At 41.2% G+C, this 23506-nt stretch overlaps 2 protein-coding genes across 2 annotated transcripts; one reads left to right on the top strand and one right to left on the bottom strand.

Moving 5' to 3' along the window:
* The first annotated feature begins 325 nt into the window (after positions 1-325).
* Positions 326-7683, top strand: vegfd (vascular endothelial growth factor D). The gene is made up of 8 exons (XM_068731152.1): positions 326-1387; positions 3116-3317; positions 3389-3509; positions 3754-3823; positions 4062-4189; positions 4293-4408; positions 4878-5043; positions 6062-7683. The coding sequence occupies exons 1-8, from the start codon at positions 1280-1282 to the stop codon at positions 6078-6080; spliced, it is 930 nt and encodes a 309-aa protein (XP_068587253.1). The 5' UTR covers positions 326-1279; the 3' UTR covers positions 6081-7683.
* Positions 7684-14612: 6929 nt separating this feature from the next.
* grpr (gastrin-releasing peptide receptor) lies at positions 14613-23188 on the bottom strand. Its single transcript, XM_068730690.1, has 4 exons — positions 22800-23188; positions 19730-20081; positions 16806-16919; positions 14613-16320 (listed from the first exon to the last, which is right to left on the bottom strand). The coding sequence occupies exons 1-4, from the start codon at positions 23105-23107 to the stop codon at positions 16039-16041; spliced, it is 1056 nt and encodes a 351-aa protein (XP_068586791.1). The 5' UTR covers positions 23108-23188; the 3' UTR covers positions 14613-16038.
* Between the last annotated feature and the right edge of the window lie 318 nt (positions 23189-23506).

Below are 23506 nucleotides of genomic sequence, written 5' to 3'. Positions count from 1 at the left end.
TTTTTTATGACATCTGTTATGTACCATATTATTAACCTGATTTAGCCTGCTGCAAAACATATCAGTTTTCCTCAATAGCTAAAATCAAAAAAATGTTTTTGCATGTTTCATAATTCTGAGAAGATGCTGCTTTGCAGCTTACCAAAAAAATGCCCAAGAAGCTGTTCCTCATTTGCATACAAATCATGAATATTCTCTCATTACCTCCGTTTACTATGTTCCGACAGAGAGTCAAACGAGCCTGGATGGGTGGGTGGGGTGTTTGTGAGACAGGGTGCTGGCATCTGATTCCCCCTCACACGTTACGGAAGTCTGGATCACATTTAAAACATATGGTACTGCTCTTCGGCTGTGTGCGGTTTGGCAACTCCAGAGGAAGAGCCACTGATGGGGGAATTTAGCAGGCAAGGGAATTGATCACTTGACAAACTGACATTAGAAAAGAGACACGAACACACAAGAAAATAAAAGGCGTGCTTTGTGGCAGCCGGACCAGCAGCAGTGGGAGAGACATAAGGGCAGACACCAAGACAGACGTACCAGCTTTTCAGAGCTTCTTCAGCATTAGCCCACATCTTAGAGAAAGGAACTGTGTGGCTGCTTTTTGCACCTCAGGGCCCTTTTACATGGACAAACCACAGTGGATCTGGAGAACTGACAGAAGGGAAATTTAACATACCGATACTGTAAGCACTAAAATTTGCCGTTAAAGGAAGTTGGAATAATTTTTTTTTTTTTTTTTCAGGAGGTGGGAATATAAAGAGGAAACTAAAAGGAATTTGTTCAGATTCTCCCGCTGAAGTATCTCACAGGCCTTCAATCCATTCTGACATAAGAGATTCTAGACTTTTTCTGAGGTGATTTTAAGCTTCTGACTTCTAGTAGCTGCGTTATTTAACTCGACACCTCCGGTCCTGCATCAAAGCTTCCGCAGTAAGAGGTGCATGTTTTAAAGCCTCTTTAACCTTCTCCATTTGGCTCGTAGCCGTCTGGGTTGCTGTGACATATTACGTCTGGTTTAGACACACACACACACACACACACACACACGCATACACGCACACTCTTTACTGTGCAGCTGGAAGATCAAGAGTTTGTGTTGCACATACCTGCACTGAGAGAAGTGTGGGTGTGTGTGTGGTCTGAGGGACTCAGCTGGTCTGGGAAACGGAGAGGCAGCCAGCTCTACATGCTTTTTTTTTGCCAGAAGGAAAAGGAGGCAAGTTAATACTGCTGAGTGCTTCTCAGAGACCGCGAGCAGAGCCAAGGAATAACTAAGATGAAGATGAAGCGAACTCTGTGCAGACTCTCCTGCTTGGTGACTCTGGTGGTGGAGCTGAGCTGGATCAACGTGGGCCACGGCATGCACAGAGAGGGAGGAAGTAGGGTAAGTGTGGCGTGAAGCCTTATGCCTCAATTGCATGTAATGTGCATCACGGGAGCAACGTAAGGCACTTCTTGCAATTTACTGCTCTTTGTTGATGACTTGTAAGGACAGATTTTGTTTGTTTTGTACTTAATCAACTTTATTATCTTTGTCCAGAGAGCAGAAAGTAAAGCACTGCATTGCTTCTATATACTTGATGCATTCAGAGCTTGATTTCACTCTCTTTTAGTGTTCTTCAGCCTCTCTTCACGCGTTCTCTCATAAACCTCACACTTGACCAGTTGCTGCCAGGGTGCAGTACCCTCATCGCATGTGCTCACCATGTTCTGTCCAGTGAAGCCAAAATCGACTGATCATGTGGCTGAAAGAGGAAATGCACGCCATAATTGTATCTGCTTCAGAGGGATAATTAAACCGCTTCACTCAATTTTCTTAATTCTTCTCTTAACCAAGCTGTCATTCATCTCTATTATTGTGTCTCCCCACCTTTCAATTCCTGCCGTCTCTCTCTCTCTCTCTCTCTCTCTCTCTCTCTCTCTCTCTCTCTCTCTCTCTCACAGGCGCTCTCTCTCTCTCACAGGCGCTCTCTCCCTCTGTTTCTCGTTAGTGGGTCTATCCCCTGGTAGAAATTGCGGAGGGGAAACCTCCCTAGTTTTTTTTTTGTTTGTTTTTTGTGGAGTCAGCCAGCCAACCTGCCCCACCCTCCACTCTGCAGCACACTGAACTCATCACAGGGCTCGGATCGTTACAGTTGTCCAGAGAAAGTAAAGCAAACACTTTGTAGACAAGTGCAATATTTCATGACTGTCCTCTCTGACGTTTGTGGACCGACTATCCGGTTTTGGCTTTCGCCGCCTCAAAAAACTAAACCTCTCCTCAGAGATCATACCCATGACTTTTCAGATAAACTCAAGTAAAGGAACCTGTAATTCATGAAATACTGAATCTTACACAAACCGTACAGAACTAATCTGTTCAGCTTCTGTTTTGTTCTGATTTATGTCATCATGGGAGCTTTGCCCTTCTGATGTTGCTTGACAGGTGGTTTTATGGTTTGCTCCCACCACTGCTGCTTCCTCTCAAAGTGCATGATGGTGGTTTGGTTGGCTCAGGGCCATGTTTGTCAGATGTTCTGAGTTCATATGCGGCCGCATTTCATTCCTGTCAAACATGTGAATGTGTACTCTTTTGGTGGCAGAGTCATGAGACTTCAGAATGATCAGTCTTCAGAGGCAGGCACACAAATGTGCTGCTGCCGTTGATAATCATACAATCACAGAGGGAAAGAAAATCAATCTGTAGGATTCATCCTCTGGGAACCATGAATGTCTGAACCTAATGTGATGGCAATCCATGCAATAATTTCAGTCCGGACCAAAGTGGTGGACCGAGAGGCAGACGGATATGTTCATCTGTAGAGTCGTGCTGCTAGAAGTGTTTAAATTTCCACAGAGGATTCTTTGGTCTTTTGATGCATGATTATTGTCCTCTCCATTCATTTCTCATTTCACCTTTAATAATCTTTACTAATGACACAAGCTTTTCATGGAAGAGGTCGTGATTGTACTTATGAGTTGTTTTCAATAGTTCCCAATCGAGTTTAATAAATGTGTGATGTTTGAGGAGAATCACAAATAAAAGACATGAACAAGTGACACCAAAATTAATAGTTGTTTTTTTTAATGTTCTTGTGAAACACTAAAGGATGATTGACTGTGATCTCTGCAGGTAATGAAGCAGTGGGAGAGGAAGGTGCGGTCAGCCTCCAGCCTGGATGAGCTGCTGAGGCTCGCTGACTTTCCAGACTGGAAGCTGTGGAAGTGTCGTCTGAGACTGCAGCAGCCGGAGACCCTCTCCTCTCCGCCGTCAGTGGGCTCCCACCGTTCAACGCGCTACGCTGCCGAATCTTACAGCTTGGAGATACTTAAAGGTCAGCTAAAAATAAACGTGCGTGAGTCTGCGTGTAGAGGTGGTTATGAACATTGTGTGTCTCCCGCTTAGCCATAGATGAAGAGTGGCAGCGGACTCAGTGCATGCCGAGGGAAACGTGCGTCGACGTGGCCAAGGAGCTGGGCACCGACCCCTCGATGTTCTTCAAGCCCCCCTGTGTGTCCGTCCACAGGTTTGTTTGACATGAAACCAGATCGAGACCTTTAACACCAAGCTCAATGCTATCGCACCGCGTCAGCATCCTAACGCTCAAGCTGACATACTGTAACTTCTCAGCAGTCATTCATAAATTAACTTGTGTTGAATAGATGCTGAAGTGGACATTAAAAACTCCATGGAGTCGAATGCAAAAACGTGAGTTTATTTTCCTGTGCACGTCACTTTACCCAGATGTGAATTTGTTTTCCTACTGACAGGTGCAGTGGCTGCTGCAATCAAGAGGGCGTCACCTGCAGAAACACAACTACTGTGTATGTGAATAAAACTGTGAGTGACCAAATGGATACGTGCATATCCTTTTTTATTTAACCTTTTTCCGAGGGTTTGAATATTGCAACAGCAGCACTAGCTCTCAGCGGTCAAACACTGTCTAAGTGTGTGTGTGTGTGTGTGTGTGTGTGTGTGTGTGTGTGTGTGTGTGTGTGTGTGTGTGTGTGTGTGTGTGTGTGTGTGTGTGTGTGTGTGTGTGTGTGTGTGTGTGTGTGTGTGATTCTGTGCATTTCAGGTCCTTAGTGTGATTCCATTTAAGTTTGTACCAGAGCCTGTGCTATTAAAAGTAGCTAACCATACAGAGTGCAGGTGCATGGAGCCCGCCATAATACGACGTAATGCTCAACCTCACAGGGGCAGTGGGTGAGTCCAATATGTCAATCTTATTCCTCAAAACAATTTATGTTTTTGTTTTTTTAAGAAATGCATTTTATATTCTGTTGTGATCCATCTGGTTCATTGGCAGCTGCTCTCCGATGGGCCAGCTGTCAGAGGCAGAGGACTCCAGGAGACTTTGTGCCAGTGGTTTGATTTGGGACTGTTCAACTGACAGATGCATACCTTACCCTTCCAGTTTTCCAGGTGTGTGTGTGTGTGTGTGTGTGTGTGTGTGTGTGTGTGTGTGTGTGTGTGTGTGTGTGTGTGTGTGTGTGTGTGTGTGTGTGTATCTCAACAACTGTTGAATGGATTGGCACATAATTGTGAACAGATGTTCATAGTTTCTCGAGGACATATACTAATTACTTTTGGTTTATGACCAAATTAAGATGGAAAATGTTATATCCAACAAAACACCAGTATTGTCTTTGTGAGCATGTTCAGGCGCTTCTCATACAAAAAAAGCACAATAAGCATCGTGAGCTAGAACCTGTGACTCAGCATAAAGTCCACATAGCAAGGAGGTTGGTGAATGTGTGGGTCTAATAACAGACTTTCCAAACTGATGTAGGCTGTGTTAAACTACGGAGATTCAGCAAACAAGATAAAACATTATTTCTGATACTTGCATTTGCTTTGTCACTTAAATGCAACATTATTGCCTCCTATTTAGAGTTTCCACTCGGTTCATGGATGCCCGACTGTGAGATCGATGTTGACCGCTGTGACTGTCTCCCTCGACCGGCACCGACTCTGCCGCTAAGACCGATCCAACACTGTCGACTCAACTCCTCCATCTGTGCCCACAAGCAACAACGTTTTGATCAAGCCTCCTGCAGGTAGGACAGAGAGAAGCCTTTCACCCTCAGCCCTATCCCTCAGGAAAAAAATCACCTAAAGAATATACCCAAAATGAATCGGGGATAGCTTCTGAGCTCGATGCTTTTATGCATATATCTAGTCTCTTTTGAAAGGTACGCAGCTTATGAATCTAAGTAAACTATATTATCATTCCAAAGAAAAGGGAGAAGTAGTGAAGGAAAAGGTATTGTCCTTGCCTCGTATAAAATCCACTCTGAGGCAATATCACCATTGAAGTCAAGCTCCATAGACGACGATTAAACTGAATGTCTTTGCCTACTCTTCCTGACTTCAACTGAATTAAATTGGATGAGAATACACTTAAACACAACATGCTTCAAACAATTCATAGAGATGTACTCGGGTGGTCTCAGTGTTTTGGCCATGCTTACTGGTCAGTCAGAATCAGAAGCGTTTATTTGCCAGGAATTTGACATGGTGGATAATGCATAACATTAAACAATCAACACAGTGCAAAAAATAGAAACATGTTAAAATGTACAATAAATATAAAATATAGTGCACAGATAACAGTACTTTAAACAAGTGTAATGTAAGTAAGTCGACTGTTTAGTGGAAGCTTTCCTTCAAAATGCTAATTATTTCCATAAAGCCCTGTTACAAATGAATTGAATCTGCCCAAACCATTGAAAAAGTAATAAACATGGTGAATGTTGCTCAAACTTCACTTGAATGAAGAGGTCCATATACTATAAATGGAGAATGCATATCGCCCACAGTGCTCTGTGAGGTAACCATATATTTGTATTGACGAGACTACGACGTATCGTTAGTGTCTGTCGCCATCTTGTGGCTGTATCGAAGCTTAAGAACCAGGATTCAGCTTAAAGTGAAGGATAGCTTCCGCCAAAATGACATCTTGCTCATATCCAAGCCGATCTGTGTGGATTGAGAGGTACATCCAGGCTTTCTGAGCTCTAGTGTCTGAATTGATGCGTATGTTATGCTACTAAATTATCCCTCTTTTATTCACAGATGCAAATGGCCCAATTAGAAGTCCACCTGGGAAATAAATTACGACAACCTGCTCGCCAAGGATGTTTGGAGGCAGAGAGAAAAGGCTCATAATTTATTTACAGTCCTATTTATGGTGATCACTTTAACTAATTAAGATATTAACTCACATGACCATGTTAATTGAGTGTTTAACATGCTTCCCCTATGTTTCAATCCATATGTAAAGTTAATGATTTGTACATTTGTTCTTTGTGCACTGAATATGTAGTTTACATTAAACGATTATTTTTATAATTTGAGTTTGTGATGAGATACTGGATCGTTGCTTATTGTAACTTCTGATGGAATATTCCACTAATTGTTAATCTTCACTTATTTCCTGTTAATCAAAATAACTGAGTACAAAACTCGCCTGTAAGCTTCAGAGGGTGCAAAATAACACAACTTTTGAGAAGTTTTAAAACTTGTTGTATGCTTCAGGGGCAACAAGGGCTGCTGAATTCTGTCACGGAAAATGAAGGTGATGATACCCAATAAGTTAAGTCTTCATAAAAAAAACATAAGGGTAATGCAACCTGATTTTCTTGTTCCTTGGATTTCATCTTCCTACAGACTCTATAAAAATATACACCCTCCTTGGATGTTTATGTTTTATTGTTTTACAACATCAAATCAAAATGGATTTAATGTATTTTTGTGACTGATCCGACAGAAAAAGATCTCTCGATGTCAAAGTGAAGATTTCTACAGATCTGAATTCATTACAAATGTAAAACACTGTTTGCAAAAGTACTAACGGTATGTAAATTCTGCATTTTTGAGAACTTTGAAAAGCATTATACAAACCTGATGCAATATCGTTGTTGTTTTTATAATTATTATTAAGTATTCATCCTCTTTAATAGCACACAAATGCATCCCTGGTGCAGTCAGTTTGTCACACTCATTTAATGGAGGGTAGAAGCTAAAATAAAGGCACCAAAAGCTAAAATTCTGCAAGAAACCTGCAACTTTGGAGCAGATTTGTTTTCCAGCCAAATAATGAGCCCAAAAATAGAAGTGGCAGGCCTTAACAACAACAGTTATAATGTCCTTGAGTCAGAGGTCTCAATCCAATTCAGAATAGGTGAAGAAGGCTCTTCACTGAAAATCCAGAGCTTGAACAGTTTGGCTAACAAGTATTTTGTATTTGTCATTAATTTAGATCACTTTGTAGAGATATGTCCAAAAAGCTAATTAAACTTTGTATTCAATGCTGGAAGACAGCAAAACATACTTTGACACTTGTTTTAAAGGCATTGTACAAGGAACTGATTTGGCTGACATGAGATCTTTTGCATTGGATTCTGTTCAGTAGCAGATTTTGCCTGTTAGTTGGTGGCAGAGGAGCCTGTGAATATGGCTTCTCGTAAAACAGGTGCTTCATTTGTAGATGTGCTTCATTTACTGTTGCTTAGTGAACATATTGATTTCCAGTCTGGTATTTTTGTTTGTTTTTTTTCCTCTGCAGTGCTGCTGATCTATAAAATGCAAACATTGAAGCGCACAGTATGTTCCCCCTTTTGTTATCTTGGCTACATGATGCTTTAATGGCGTCTCTCAGCACTCTGTTTGATACATTAATAAATGTGTTTGTGACATTGAAAAGCTCTTCTGTGGGTTCTTGATCTAATAGCACCATCAATCAGCATCAGTGCTCCTCTGTAGTGAAAGCCCCATCCAACTCATCGACTGATCCTACCCTATATTAGAACAAAATGCATGTGTATATTTCTTTATCTCTCATACTAAAATGTTAGTAATTGAACCCTTCATAATCCAGATTATATGTTGACACTAAATACGAGTTTTTTCTCCCCCTTGCTGCACTTTGTGTTCTCCTGTCTTCTCACTGTTACTTAGAGTACAATTACAACGTAACTGTTTCTTCACTGTTGCAAAAATTAGAGAATGTGTTTATAGTTCCCTGAATACCAAAGATCAAAATTCCTATTTAATGCATTGAATTCAATTTTGTTCGCTTGCTTTTTTCCCTTCATCACTAACAAATGTATGCCAGAGTTGTACATTTACAATGAGACAAATACCAGACTATCCAGAAATAGATTACCAATGTCTCTACAAATTTGAGTACTTAATTCAAGCAGCAACCTTTTGAAAGTGTCCTGTGGAGTTGGATAGTAAACAAACACATGTTTTCATTGAGTGTAACTCACCACATTGTGTGTCCTTGAGGTTTAACAATTATGTTGAAAACATTTCATTCCTTAGGAAACATTTGCAAAAAAAATCCTGCATCATGTTTAACGTTCAGTCTTCTTCTACTTTCCTTTGCTGATGCATTGCTGCGTATCTTGGCGCGTTACTGCCACCTGTAGATCAGCGTAAGGGGGGGGGGGGGGGCATGCACACATGCGCATTGTGGTACCAATGCACGAGATAAACGGAGAACACTCAAATACCAGTGGTGGGCCGTCAGGGCCAGCAAAGCCTTCTCTGCTGGCCTAGACAGAATCACAAAGTTATAGCTATTTCATAATTTTATTATTTTTCATAAATACACTACATATTTTTTTCCCATTAGCTAATTTTCTCATTGCACAGCTACTGTCTTCCTCAGTTGCCCTGCTTCCAGTGCAGCTTGCTTTAAGCAGACCTCTTATCCAATCAGATTTGGCCCCTATGCTGTGTCTAGGTAAAGAAAATCTGCCTGGAGGCCTGCAGAATTACAGGTGAATCCCTGTGCAGTTTAAGTAAATGGGGACGATATTGTTGATTGTTATAGTTTCCGATTTTTAGTTTGACATGTTGGGCGTATTCTTTGATATGTCAGAGCATTCTAGCTGGCCTAGCCATACGTGATTGGTCAGTGGGATAGCGTGACATGTTATGCGGTGACAATCCCAGTCTCTACTGCCTCTGTGGAGCGGACATTTTCAGCCCTCAAACGCATTAAAATGTATTCAAGAAATACAGCTGGGGAGGCTCGACTGTCATCACATGAATCGAGAAGGACCTTTTACTGGAACTAAAACGTACCGATGTACTGAACAACCGTGGCATTAAACTCTTTATTAACAAAGAAAGGAGGATGGACTTTGTCTTTAAATAGTGAACAGCAGCTTCGGTAAGTGAACTGCTTTTGTTTTTACATCTGCAGTAGCGTTAACTGCCATAAATATTATTTGTCATTATTTAATATGCTTGTTTATATATTTGTAAAACTTAGATGGATTTTCGTTTGGTTTTATATGTGATAGGAACTATTGTTACGTCCTATGTTGTGCTTGGACACATTTAGTCGTGGCACAGCAACAAGAAGGTACCTTTTTATATCCCTAAAATGAACTGAACAGATATTAATAATTAACTGAACAGATATGAATGTTATACAAGCAATTGAGAAAGGAGGACAAATTGGCCAAATCATGTTCTTCCTGGTCTCAGAATAAAAGGCTGTAGTATTTGCAGGGATATTATTTGTGGAAGGTCCTTTTTAAGTCTATTTTTGTCACAACTTCAGCCAGGCTTTAGCCTTTCATTTGTCTGTCTCCTGTTTTGCCACACTAACTCTCATGTCATTTCAGAATCTGCCACTCCCCCCCCCCCCCCCCCCCCCCCCCCCCCCCCCCCCCCGGGCTCTGCACTAATTGCTGATTTCATTTCACCTGGCCTGCCCCACCTCCATACTCACCTGCTCCTCATCAGCAATCAGCCCCTCAGTGTATATGTACCGGTCCATTTCCCTCAGTTCTCTGCCAGATTGTTTAGTGTGTTTCCCTTGCTATCCAGCAACCTGTCATTCTGATTCTGATCCTGATTATTCGTGTATTGACCTGCCTTTTTGGACTTTGGACCTTCCCTTTTGACTGCTCCCACTGGATTTGTTTGCCACGCGGGTTACTACCTGGTTTGACATCTGCTGGTTATTAAACCCGGTTTCTACACCTGAACTGTTTTCTGTGTCGTGCTATTGGGTTCTTGTCTGTCGTTTTGTGATACCTGACAATTTTGGCTACCGCTACCAAGGCAACATTTTCGATGTATGATGAGGATGAGACACTATATGACCAAAAATAGCTGCGTGGACATGAAATACAGGAGTCTCTGGGGTCCGAGACGGACCTCTGGAAAAATAAACAATACTTCCAATTGTCACTGAAAAGAAAGTCTTTTTAAAAGCTTACTGTGTCTAGCAGTATTCATTTTTCAAAATTGCTAAATATTTTCCCACCAATATGACTAGTTCCAGAAAAATAGTTTGGGTGTTTCCTGTTTTATTGGATTTTTTTTTTTCTGCTTTGACGTCATAGTACTCTGTGTGCATTGAGTCGGAGGAAATATGTCAAAGAGAAAGCAAAGTTCATGTCGTGTGGTCCTTTCTTTTAAGGTAAAGAATATTTTCAATCTCTAGCCAATGTTCGCTGTGACTGAATTATGATAGACGTGTGTGTGTGTGTGTGTGTGTGTGTGTGTGTGTGTGTGGATTCTGTTGCAGGTCATAGTGCAACGTTGGCTGTGTAGTTTTGAGTGGCCTTATTTTTAAAGATATTAGCGGTAATGTGTGTGTGCAAAGTTATAGCCTATAGTTTGGTTGATTGCCTTGGTTTGGGCCCATGAATGACTTCAGCATGACACTGGAGCACTAGGAAGTCTGTGACGGAGTATTTCATTACACCTGCATGTGAACTTGAAATTCCAATAAACTATTTGCTTGTCGTCTTGCGGAGAGGACTAACAAAACATGATTTCAGACTTTTTTACAAATCGGCATCATTAGTTATTTCAGCATCCCTTTTTGTCCCTTTATTGCAGTTAAATCACAGCAAAATCTGTTTATTTGGGGTTCATACAGCTGAAGTAAACCAGCCAACGTGTGGCTTGCTAGACACAGTGAATACAGCTCAATAAAATACACGGAGCTCCTCCGGACTATGTTATGAACCCAGACAAGACAGCGTTTAGTTTCCCGGGATAATTTGCGTTGCGTTTGGTGTGAACACGGCATTAGGCTACTGCCAGAATTTTTAGCTTAGCATTAAAAGTGGAAACGGCTTGTCTGGCTCTGTTCAAAAAGGTAGCAAAATCCACCCAAACCATAACCTCTGAAGTTCACCGATTTATATATGTTCAATTTTGTTTGTTTACCAAACCGGACGTGTTGACGTGTTACATTGTGGTTTTTACAACAGTTTGTGTGGGGCTGCTTCTTGGACAGGAGTCTCTTGTGTTCATAGTATATCACAATTCTCCAAAAGGTTGTCAACAACCATGCCACGAGCTTTATCTTGTGCACTCTGGTCCACAGTTGTATGACAAAACCCGGATCATTATTTAGAAAGGCAAGAAAGTGCCTGTAGCATCAGCAGGCACTCTTATCCCCCCCACAGCAAAGTGCAGGGTTTGACCTGATAACTCCCGATCTGCGCGGCTCATAGTGGCACCGGGCAAATGCCCCTTCTGGCCAGAGCTCCGGTAAAAGTACATTTCATCATCCTCAATTCATTCAGCAGATACTTTAAATGAGCTGAATCTTCTGTGGACAATTGACCTCACGACTTTAAGATACACAGATAAAGTTTCAGCGTCTAGATCTGGTGAGAAACTGGTAGCAAAGACACTCGCCAGCTTAGTCTGGACCATTTTAGTGCTTCCCACAACTCCGGTCCCAACAACAGGCATCACGTTGCCGGGTCTCTTTTTCCGTCCGGGGGCAACAGTACGCAATGCCAACTGAGCAGCAGCTGTTCTCTGGAACATGCGTTAGCCGTCGGCGTCGTCAGAGCCGGTGGTCCCAGCCTTCGCGCGCACAGTGCCCCCCGACCAGCGCCGCTGACACACCTGTGCCACCGCCCCGAGTCAGGTCAGTGGGACGCTCCAGTGCACACGGTCGGCGTTTGATTTCAACAGTGATGGCACGAAAGTCTTTGCTTGCATCAGCCTGTAGTGCTTCATTGAGCAGACCTCAGTGTACAACTGCTCCATTCTCCCAAGTAGGCTCGAAACGTCCATGTTGGAAAATTCATCCAGGTAATGAGAAACAAATCTGGGAATGTTCTCCCCGCACTCATTCATTACTGTATGGCAACTCTTTATGTTGGGGTGACCGTGCCGCCTTTCAATCAGGGGTTCGCCGGTTCGATCCCCGGCTCCTGCTCTGCTAGTCTCATGTCAACGTGTTCTTGACCGTAACCCCAAAATTGAGGGTTAGATAGATACTGAATTGTAAGTCGCTTTGGATAAAAGCGTCTGCTAAATGACCGTAATGTCATGCAATGTTGTCTTTCTGTGACCCTTTATGGAAAACGCTCCGCTGTGTTGTAGGGCAAACTTGAAACAAAAGAATTTTTTCGAGAACTCTATCCACTCGTCAGTCAAACTTGTTCGCAGCAAACAGGATGATCTCATCCTTGCTTAATGTCTTAATTTTCACGGCGAGGAAGTTAAGCAACTCATTCTTCACAATAACTTTGTTGCCAACAGTCTTGTAAATCTCAGGTTTTATTCGAGACCGGTTAAAAACCAGTGCAGCCGGGCCTTAACGTGCAATGTCCACCATCTTGACACAGATTTGATCCAATCCACAGACATGAAAAAAAATAATGTTCTAGCTCCTATTCTCATCATTTCTTACTCCAAAGTTACATCACTAGAGAGTGTGGTTGATCATCTTTGAAATCACATTAACTTGAAGTAAAGGTTGTTGGATCATTTAATGTATGCATAAATGAAACCTTTTATCCTTTAGATGTATAGAATTTATCATTCTCAAATGAAAATGAGTCAATAAGGATGTTCAATTTGTTCATGTTATGTGTTGCTCTCTAGATATTAATGTGTTTGTCAGCAGGCAAAATTCACTGGCAATTGTAAAGATCTGACACGACTCTCTTTGTTATTGCCAAAGACACTCTAATGTCACTAATTATAAATTCTGCATGGATTTCCCATGAGGCAACATTGACATCAACTGTGGAATAAACACGATGACATTTCAGTCCACTAACAGCACAGACGCGTTGCCTTTGGTTGCTTCCTGTTTGAACACGAGGGGCAAACCCGAACGGATCAATACACAGCTAAGTGAAAAGACACGACACCTTCACACAACACTGACCTTCAAAGTGACAGTGGGGTGAGGTGTTTTTATATTCGCTCGAATGTATTAAGATGAAAGGATGTGACTGAAGCGTCTCATGGAGATCCAACTTCACACCATTCAATAAGAGCGAGAGCGAGAGAGAAAAGAGTCACATGAACGTAGACAACAGATATAGAAAAGAAAAGAATAGAATACACTTTATTGTGAGCCGGGGCAGAACATTGTCTTTGGTCTCACCCAGGAAAGTATCAATGCGAAAGATATGTCCACAAGATAAAAACATCACAGTAACAATAAAGATTTACTTTTGACTTGCTTTAACGTGTTGCTGTTATATTTTTATTTGTAAGTGATCAAAAGAATTTTAAGAGCTGCACTCAAATGTAGACTGCGCCTGGGATAAATGCTTTTTATTTAAGTTCTTATTATAATTTTTTCTTTATTATTGTGATACTCTTGAGAGAGGCAAATGAAAAATAAACATGACTGAACATATTAAGAAATTGATTCAAGGCTATTAATTAAATATTGTGTTGGGATTTGGATTATTTAGCTTGTTTTGTTGGTACCGTACACAGGACATTTCATTTGAACATGGCTTTGTGATTATTTTGTCATTTTTATGTAATGACTTGAATGAACAATGGATTGCATTTGAGGAAACTGAAGATATCGTCTGATACTAATCCCAGATGTTATGAAGTTGCTCTCCTTCACTTGGATGTTTTATCTTCACTGTGAGGTATGATGTATGTTTGGCAAGAGAAGGTCTTGAGACGTTTTAATCGAACACAAATTATCATTCAGAGCAGAGTAGTTTTACATGTCTGGATCTTTACTTGATTGATTACAAACATCCATGATTATACTTGCAGAGTTACAGGAGTTTTTAAAGATGGTGAAGGGAACTCTGCGTTTCTCTGAAGGATTCCTGTCGGACTTTTTGAGCGGGATCTCAAACACACGTGCCAATGTGCTTTTATTGGTCTTGATTTGATTCATTCCTTGAATTAAAAATACAATAACTAATCCTTATTTACGTTCCAGAGTTTCCACAGAATGAGCCTGACTATAAAGATGACACGTTGAGTAGATGGTTGAGACCATGCAGGACATAAATTTGGCACGCTGCTTACACCACAATTAAACAAACGCTATCCAGACTGAATTATACACCCACTCATCGCCACCTGAGCATGATCCTCTCCCTCCGTGAAAGACCAAATTAGGACATTGCTGTGTGACATGGCGACTGTAAAGCTAGCATGCGACGGTGCAGAATAATCATGTCAAGTGAACACAGTGGTGCAGGAACTGTGTTGTATACACGATCAACAGGACTACCACTCTAAACATAACCAAAGTGCAAAGACGCACACGAGGATCCACTATCAGGCAATATGCAATATAATGACAAATAGATACAATACACACTCATTTCATAGCAATTTTTTTTTTTTTATTGACTTGAGAACTGCATGCAAATTGCGTTAATACTCACAACTACAAAGAATACAGAGACACATTTGTAATAATGTGATTTCTAACAAATGCATTTACATTCACTGTTCATTTTTCACCCTGTGTACACCTGAGTCACCACTAAATATACATTCTGTAACCAGAGGACGGCTAACATTTAAGATACATCTCTGGAGGTACATTCACAATTTCACAGTTATCACAGGATCCAACAGGACATCCACCAATATAATACCACATATAAGAGCACACTGACTTTTTTCTCTCGGCAACATCATAGCAAAAGCATATTATTAATCATAAAAGATTGCTTGTGATTTAGGTTATTCTGCTTCATTAAAGGTACTTTGGTCCTAAATGGGTGACCCGTCTTATTCTGCCTTTTCTAGAATCTAATACTGCTCTCTACATTGCTTCGCCACAGAAGTGTAGCACCAACCCTCCAGTTCCCCATCATGTAAACACTGTAAGCTCCGTCAGCGCTGTTACAGATGTTTGCACCGTTAGCTGCAAGCCGCCGGCTCAGCCGACAGCCTTGCTAAGAGCCGCGGCGAGGCAACAGATATGCTCTGAATTCCGTATAGAGAGTCCTGAAAGGACGCTCCACAAATATTACTCGAGTTCAACTCAGCTTATGAAAAATAGTCAATCATGTCTTCTGTGGCTCTGGAGGAGCTTTACCAAGTTACCTGATGATGTCTTCAGGTTTATCTCTGCTTTGGCTGAGAGACTTAACGTTTATAACAGCCTGCGAAAAACAGGAGGATTGAAAAATATAGTAATTCAAAGATTATGTTGTGTTGCATTATGGGAAAGGTCAAACCTGTCTCCTAGCTACTAGCATGGCTCTATATTGTTTTTATATCTCACAGCAGTAAGTTAAGGAGAAAAATAGTGGTGTTGGTTTAACTCTTCCTCCGTGGCTTGAAGCATGTGACATGACCGGTAACTGACTTTAAACAGGAACATCCATCTTTCTCTCCTGTAAGTGTGAGTCAACAGTGTCCTTATGACAGCCGTGTGGTACAAAGATATTAAACCGTCTGCACTGGGGAAAAAAAAGTTGCGTTTCAACATAATACAGACAGCATGGTGTAATGGTAAAACCAATTTGTAATATACATTTAAATGTACTTTCTGGAGACAGGGCTGGAATATGTAGGATCAAGTGTTTTTAAAGTTTGACCCATATGCTCTGCTGCTTTGACGACCATTGTTATAATAATGTCTCTAAACTTTATGGAAGTGCAATATTTAAACACTGGGGTACCCCTTTTGGTACAATAATTCAACTATATATCTTTATGCAAGGTTCTTCTGATCAAACTGTTTCGTGAAAACATACAGTAAAGAAAGTAATGGGGTCACTGACTCAAAAGCAGAGGAGCAGAGACACACAAAGACACGTCCCTCACACGCAATCCTCCTGATAGACCCGTCTGCCATTGATCATGCTCAGGCTCCCCATGGAGTGATGTGTGCTGCGGACAGATGTCACATGCGTGTTATAATGAGTGGAGCTCTGCGAGGAGCGTCTGAGGATCATGTGGTAGCAGCAGCACAGCTGCTGGTTGAACTGCTTCTGGAAGGTGTCGCTCAGGAGGTAAAGGGCAAACGGGTTGAGGCAGGAGTTGGTGAAGGCCAGGATCCGAGCGATGATGCTGCACACGTAGTGGGCCATGGAAGTGTCCACCTGGTCGCGGAGAGGTAGGGTGGAGGGTTGGGAAAAACATTTAAATGATGGAGAGACAGACAAATAGATACGATGGATGTAACCAAATACAAATGGATCCTTTGGATATGAATGTGCTCTGGACAAATACAACCAGAATCATAATTTGTGCAGTAATTTTTGTTCAAATGAGCTAGTATGGCATGTTTTGTCAGTAGCTTTGTGATTTTTTAGGAGCTAAAATGTGATACATTCATATTAGTACATAGTTAAAATAGTATATTACAAATTATATTTTGTAATTGCTTTTGGCAGTTAAACTTGTGCGAAACTCAATGGCAGTGAAATAAATGGTATAGATGACGATTCAATAGATAGAGATCAGAATAAAGACACAAATACAAATATTTTTGTGTAACAAACAGACGCAGATAACTGTGCGTGTTACACACCGAGTGTATAGAAACAGACGGAATGAACGTGTTTGTTTTTTTTGTGCGGCCTACCTGAGAGTAGTGATAGGAGCGGTATAAGTAGATGACGTGACAGGGAAGCCAGCACACTGCAAAGAGGCCAACAAACACCAGCACTGTCCTGGCTAAGCGCTTCCTTGATTCGACCTGTTGGGTGTAAAAAAAAATAATTTCAAAACCAAAGAACGATGCTGGTATGTGATAGACATCAGTGGTTTAATATTTAAGTGTATTTTTGCCAGTGGTGGAGCAGAACTGCCTCTTTTAGTATCAGTTTATTATATATTGGATTATCTGTGTGATAGAAAGAATAATGGATTGTAGTAGAGATATTGATTATGTGAGTATTACATATGAATAGCACAACCTTGGATCACATACAGTTGTGGTCAAAAGTTTACATACACTTGTAAAGAACATAATGTCATGGCTCTCTTGAGTTTCCAATTATTTCTACAACTCTGATTTTTCTCTGATAGAGTGATTGGAACAGATACTTCTTTGTCACAAAAAACATTCATGAAGTTTGGTTCTTTCATGACTTTATTATGGGTTAACAGAAAAAGTGACACAATCTGCTGGGTCAAAAATATACATACAGCAACATGAATTAGCAATTTTGGTGACTTAGAAAGTTGTGTCAATGAAATGAGCTTCATAGCATGGCCTCTTAACTTCTTGTGAGTGATTATGAGTGACTACAACTGGTGACTTCTCTGAGGCCATTTAAATAGGGCTCTTTGGATACAAACGCCCACAAACGCTACAATGGGAAAGTCAAAGGAGCTCAGCATGGATCTGAAAAAGCGTATCATTGACTTGAACAAGTCAGGAAAGTCACTTGGAGCCATTTCAAAGCAGCTGCAGGTCCCAAGAGCAACAGTGCAAACAATTGTTTGCAAGTATAAAGTGCATGGCACTGTTTTGTCACTGCCACGATCAGGAAGAAAATGCAAGCTATCACCTGCTGCTGAGAGAAAATTGGTCAGGAGGGTGAAGAGTCAACCGAGAACCACCAAAAAGCAGATCTGCCAAGAATTAGAAGCTGCTGGAACACAGGTGTCAGTGTCCACAGTCAAGCGTGTTTTGCATCTCCATGGACTGAGAGGCTGCCGTGCAAGAAGGAAGCCCTTGCTCCAAAAGCGGCACCTTAAGGCTCGACTGAAGTTTGCTGCTGATCACATGGACAAAGATAAGACCTTCTGGAGGAAAGTTCTGTGGTCAGATGAAACAAAACTCGAGCTGTTTGGCCACAATGCCCAGCAATATGTTTGGAGGAGAAAAGGTGAGGCCTTTAACCCCAAGAACACCATGCCTACCGTCAAGCACGGTGGTGGTAGTATTATGCTGTGGGGCTGTTTTGCTGCCAATGGAACTGGTGCTTTACAGAGAGTAAATGGGATAATGAAGAAGGAGGATTACCTTCAAATTCTTCAAGATAACCTAAAATCATCAGCCCGAAGGTTGGGTCTTGGGCGCAGTTGGGTGTTCCAACAGGACAATGACCCCAAACACACATCAAAAGTGGTAATGGAATGGCTAAATCAGGCTAGAATTAGGGTTTTAGAATGGCCTTCCCAAAGTCCTGACTTAAATCCCATTGAGAACATGTGGACAATGCTGAAGAAACAAGTCCATGTCAGAAAGCCATCAAATTTAACTGAACTGCACCAATTCTGTCAAGAGGAGTGGTCAAAGATTCAACAAGAAGCTTGCCAGAAGCTTGTGGATGGCTACCAAAAGCGCCTAATTGAAGTGAAAATGGCCAAAGGACATGTAACCAAATATTAGCACTGCTGTATGTATATTTTTGACCCAGCAGATTTGATCACTTTTTCTGTTAACCCATAATAAAGTCATGAAAGAACCAAACTTCATGAATGTTTTTTGTGACAAAGAAGTATCTGTTCCAATCACTCTATCAGAGAAAAATCAGAGTTGTAGAAATAACTGGAAACTCAAGAGAGCCATGACATTATGTTCTTTACAAGTGTATGTAAACTTTTGACCACAACTGTAGGTACAGACTGGTTCCATCAGGTGAGTGTACAGACACACGGGGTCTACTCAGATGACATCATGATATATTAATATAAGGGTATAGGATAAAAATAGACATGTTAAGGTTTTTCTTCAATGTTTTTGGTGGAGACTGAACCCACGTGTGCTCTCTGTACTGAAGGCTTCTCAGATTTATGGACTGTAATAAAATATATACATAACTCCTGAACAAGTTTAATTATTTTATTGGTACAAGAAGTACACGTTTTCTTCATCAGTTGTTATTATTATTACTGTGTAAACTGGTGGAGGTTAAGTTAATAGTAAATACTTTTGTTGGGTTGCTTAATCTGTTTTTATAAATGTATTGCCTATTCTGAAAAATATAAAAAAATATATATTTTAATACTCAACTATATAGTATAAGTACCTCAACACTTTGCTTAAGTACAGTATTTCAGTTAATGTACATAGTTACTTACCGTCACTTATTTATGCATTATATTCATACTTTTGTATTATCTTTGTGTGTTTTTGTAGTGCTCTCCCTCAAACTCAAGTAGCCGCTGCTTGTGCTTGGATTTCTGCTAAAACTGCGCGCTGCACTCAGATGTATTAGAGATTACATGAAAAACTGTATATGCGGCACTCAGATGTATTAGAGATTACATATTTCCTGCAGGGCCCCAGTTTTAACCCTTCTCCTCACACTTGGGCTGCGTCTGTGGGCTCTAGCTTCCATTACGGTCACTGAGGTTATGCCACTGGTATTATTTCTGGGGATTTGGGGGGGATATATATCGGGAAGTTTAGCCAAGTTTTATAAACCAATCAACACATATGATAATGGTTAGATTTCAGTTGATTCAAATTGTATTTGAACTTTTTTACTCATGACCTCAGTATATCAAAGCTTATCGAGCTTTGGCACTAGGGTTGGTAGTTTGAAAACTGGCCTGTCGTCTTGCATGCAAGTTCCCCTCCACGGGCAGGTTTGAGGCGCTCCTCATCAGGCTCCGGGCGATGAATGTGTAGTACACGGATATGACCAGCAGGGGAACGACGTAGAAAATGAGGAAGGAGGCCATGGAGTGGATCTTGGGGTGCAGTTCTCCTGCATGGGGATAGGGGGCGCAGGTGACGAAGCTCTCATTAGTGGAGGAGACGTTGAAGGTGTGGAGGTCAGAGAAGACGGCCTCGGGGACGGCCAGGACCAGGGAGAGGAGCCAGATGAGTGCCGCCCGCAGGACAATGCTGCTGGTGGTGCTTGATTTTCGGATGTCCAGGGGCTTCACGATGGCCTTGTACCTGACGGATGTGGAGATATAAGTTGGATCGATAGACACACGTGTTAGCATAACGCTGATGAGAGCAGTGACACAAAACGTTTCAGGCTGCAGAACCAGTCGATTCTTTTAAGCAATCGGTATCGGTCAAACCCAAAAGTTGTCCTGAATATAATGTCTGGAAACGGATCTATTAAATGCATTAAACCTTTTGAACTTAAGGAAGCAATATAGAAAATGAGGAGCAATGAAAAACGAGCCTTATCTAGAAGACGACATCGCCTTGGGGCTGTTATGAATATGTGGACGAACCCTGGTGAAAGGAACAGAAGGCAGTAATATACTATTTCTTTGCTCATTTTACCTCTGCAGTTTATTGAACTAGATCTTCTTTCTCTGAGTAAAAACACAATTTTGAAAAAGCCACTTGATTTAAGGATAATGTGTGAGACCTGTGCTCAAATGAAATCATTACCTTCAAAAAAAACATGAAACTGATTAAGATGAGACCTGAGCAGTCTGGATTTAGACACGTTTCAAAGAACTGCAATTACAATTTCTCTTGCTGAACATTGTAGCCTACCTCTCAGCCCTGGGTGTTCTTGTATATAAATACTGTATAAGCAAACAGATAAATGGGCAACTTAATGGTAATGGATTACTGTTATTGAGCAGGGTTTTTAAAGACACTTATTTTGGGTCTTCTGTGATAATCATGCTCTATGCTTTGGGACTATAATTCCCAATGTGCTTTGGGGGATATAAACAGAAAAGGATTTATTGTTAGTCACTCATTCTGTGGATTACAACTTGAGACCGTTTTAAAAAAAAGACTATTTGTTAACATTTGGGCAAATTAGCACAATTGAAAGTATGCCAAAAAAAGCCAGTTCATGTTTCCAATGTACACATTATTCATGGTTACAATGTACACATTATGGTACATATTTGATTGCACCGGGAGCGTTTCAGAAGCGGGGCGCTCGCGGGCGCCACCCGCGAAAATCGTGAGATTCCGCGATAATCTGCGTAACAACCCCGGATGTATAAAGAGAACAACAAACACATAAAAGGTTACTTTACCTGTCCGACGTTGAATTGCTGTTGATTTGTTCATATTTCCTTGTTTTTTGAGATATTTTTAAGCTTTGATATAGAATCTTACATTCTTGCGGTCAAAGCAAAATATAAGAAGAAGAAGAAAACGACAGAACAAGCATAACCCCGACCCGTGGGCTCTCGCACGCCCTCTTCAGTGAGCCAGAGGTACTGTTTGCCTCTCTGTGCTTTTTCACTGCGGTTTAATGTCAGATCAGCAACACTAAATATGTTCTACACAGACGTGAAATACATTACCTAGTCTATGGACATGTGTCTACAAATATTACAGTGGTGACAAACAATGAGAAAGCGAAAGGTAGCCGCTCAACCCAGTTTGTGAGGGATTCACAGTCTGAGGTGAGGAACAGCTCGTCTCTGCCTCACCTCACTGTCTCCTCTGTTTGAACAGGACATGCGCTAATTTAGCGATTTTTATTATAAAAATGCTTGAAATGATTGGAATCATACAGAAAATACATTTATAGCACAGATCAATAGAGGAATATTAATATTTATTTTATTTTAGCATTATTTGTTTTTTACTTTTCATGATAACTGGTGAGGCTCTGCCTCCCCTGACCGCACGTCCCTTCTGTTGTGGCAGCATACAATTCAAGTGAATTCAATGAAGTGAAACCTTGGAGAGCTGTAGCTCATTTCCTCTGCGCCTATACCTCTATTATTTCATAATGTGACGCTCAAAATGGCTACTTTTAGCTGACAGATACTGTGGCAAAAAAAGCAAGATTTCTTGGGATTGTTTCAATGAGTTTTCTTCCTATCTGTAACTGTGAATGACCTATATTCATTTGTCAAAATACAGATATATGCATGTTTATGTCTGTGACAAGTTTACAGACATAAACTGTCTGTAAACTGTTAAAAATAAAGCTATTTTACTTTTTAACCTTATTGGCCACAGGTTGCCTACAGCTGTTATCGGCACGCAGGAAGGCTGATATCATTTTTTGAATGTTGCAGATCAACAAAGACGTGCATTCTGGCAGGATTCCAATTCATTTCGAGACTCCATTGATCTGAAGTAAACGTTATTAGATAGCCAGGGCACATCTCATCTCGTTTCTTTTCATCTTTTCATCTTCTTTTATAACAGCACAAAGGTCTGACATATGTGAGGCAATAAGGGGTTCCTGCAACATTGGTCGAGAGAAGAAAAAAAACGCAAGTGGCCAAAGATGGGAAATAATGAAATGAAGAAGTGAAACACTTGCTCACCGTCGTATTGATATTAAAGCATCCTGGAACACATTTTTAAAACATTATAACTACACCAATAAAGTTTTCCACTCACAGCAAAGGATTTAAAATATGTTGATATCCCCTAAACAGGCAAAAGTCTTCTTTATAACAACAAACTTTTGAAATTAGAAATTGACAGCAATGAACCTATTGCCTCCATCATGCGCACACGTGTCAGCAGCTTTGAACAGAAGAGCACAGCTCTGTCGTAATAGTCCCCTGATCAATACACAGTTAAATATTTGCTTTCCATTGTGGTCATAAAACATTTAGATTGTGCGGATTACCTGTGCCACGTTTGGCTAATGACGCTGCTATATAGGCTATTTTAAAGTGATTATAGGTCAATAACACGATTATAACAGAAACCGTAGTCTACCTGTCAGCAGCGAGGGCAGTGAGAGTGAACACAGACACCCCGACCGAGGTGATCTGAATGAAGGGGATGACTTTACAGCCCACTCTCCCGAACAGCCACTCATCTGTCAGGTAGCGGCTGGCATCCACCGGAGCGCAGGTCACCAGCAGTAAAACATCCCCGAGCGCGAGACTGGACATGAAGAGATTCGGCACATTGCGGATGGACTTGGCAGAGCAGAACGTCTTGATGAGCGTGATGTTGCCGATTAGCCCCAGCACGCTGATCACACCGTAAACTGAAGCGATGACCACACCGGCGAACCACATCGTCCGTGCCTTGGAGAGCTGTGAACGCTGCGCGTCGCGTTTGGGCACAAATGATGCATCTCTCTCTCTCTCTCTCTCTCTTTTTTTCTCTCGATTCAATTCAAGGTAAAACTTAGAGACACGTGGACATGGCCTTTGTGGTTTCGGAGAGAAGACGACACTACTGGAGGGTGACAATTTTGTGTCCAACTTTAGAGTTGTGCGCACGTGTTTATAAGAGTCCGCAAGAGCTGTTAGCAGTGCGCTCAGCTACACAACATGCACATATGAAGAACAATCAATATCTGTGTCTGTGGCATTGATTTTAAGAAAGACAATTTAATATGACATCGCTATTTCTATCTCTGTAGAATTACAGTACATTATTTAGCAGCTGCATATTTTTTTATTATAATGTTG

Source organism: Cebidichthys violaceus, unplaced genomic scaffold (genome assembly GCF_023349555.1).
Source record: "Cebidichthys violaceus isolate CVI_PGR_0920_01 unplaced genomic scaffold, fCebVio1.0.p SCAF_5, whole genome shotgun sequence".
Lineage (NCBI taxonomy): Eukaryota > Metazoa > Chordata > Actinopteri > Perciformes > Stichaeidae > Cebidichthys > Cebidichthys violaceus.
Note: the sequence above shows the minus strand (reverse complement) of the source record. Positions and strands in the feature narration are given on the sequence as shown.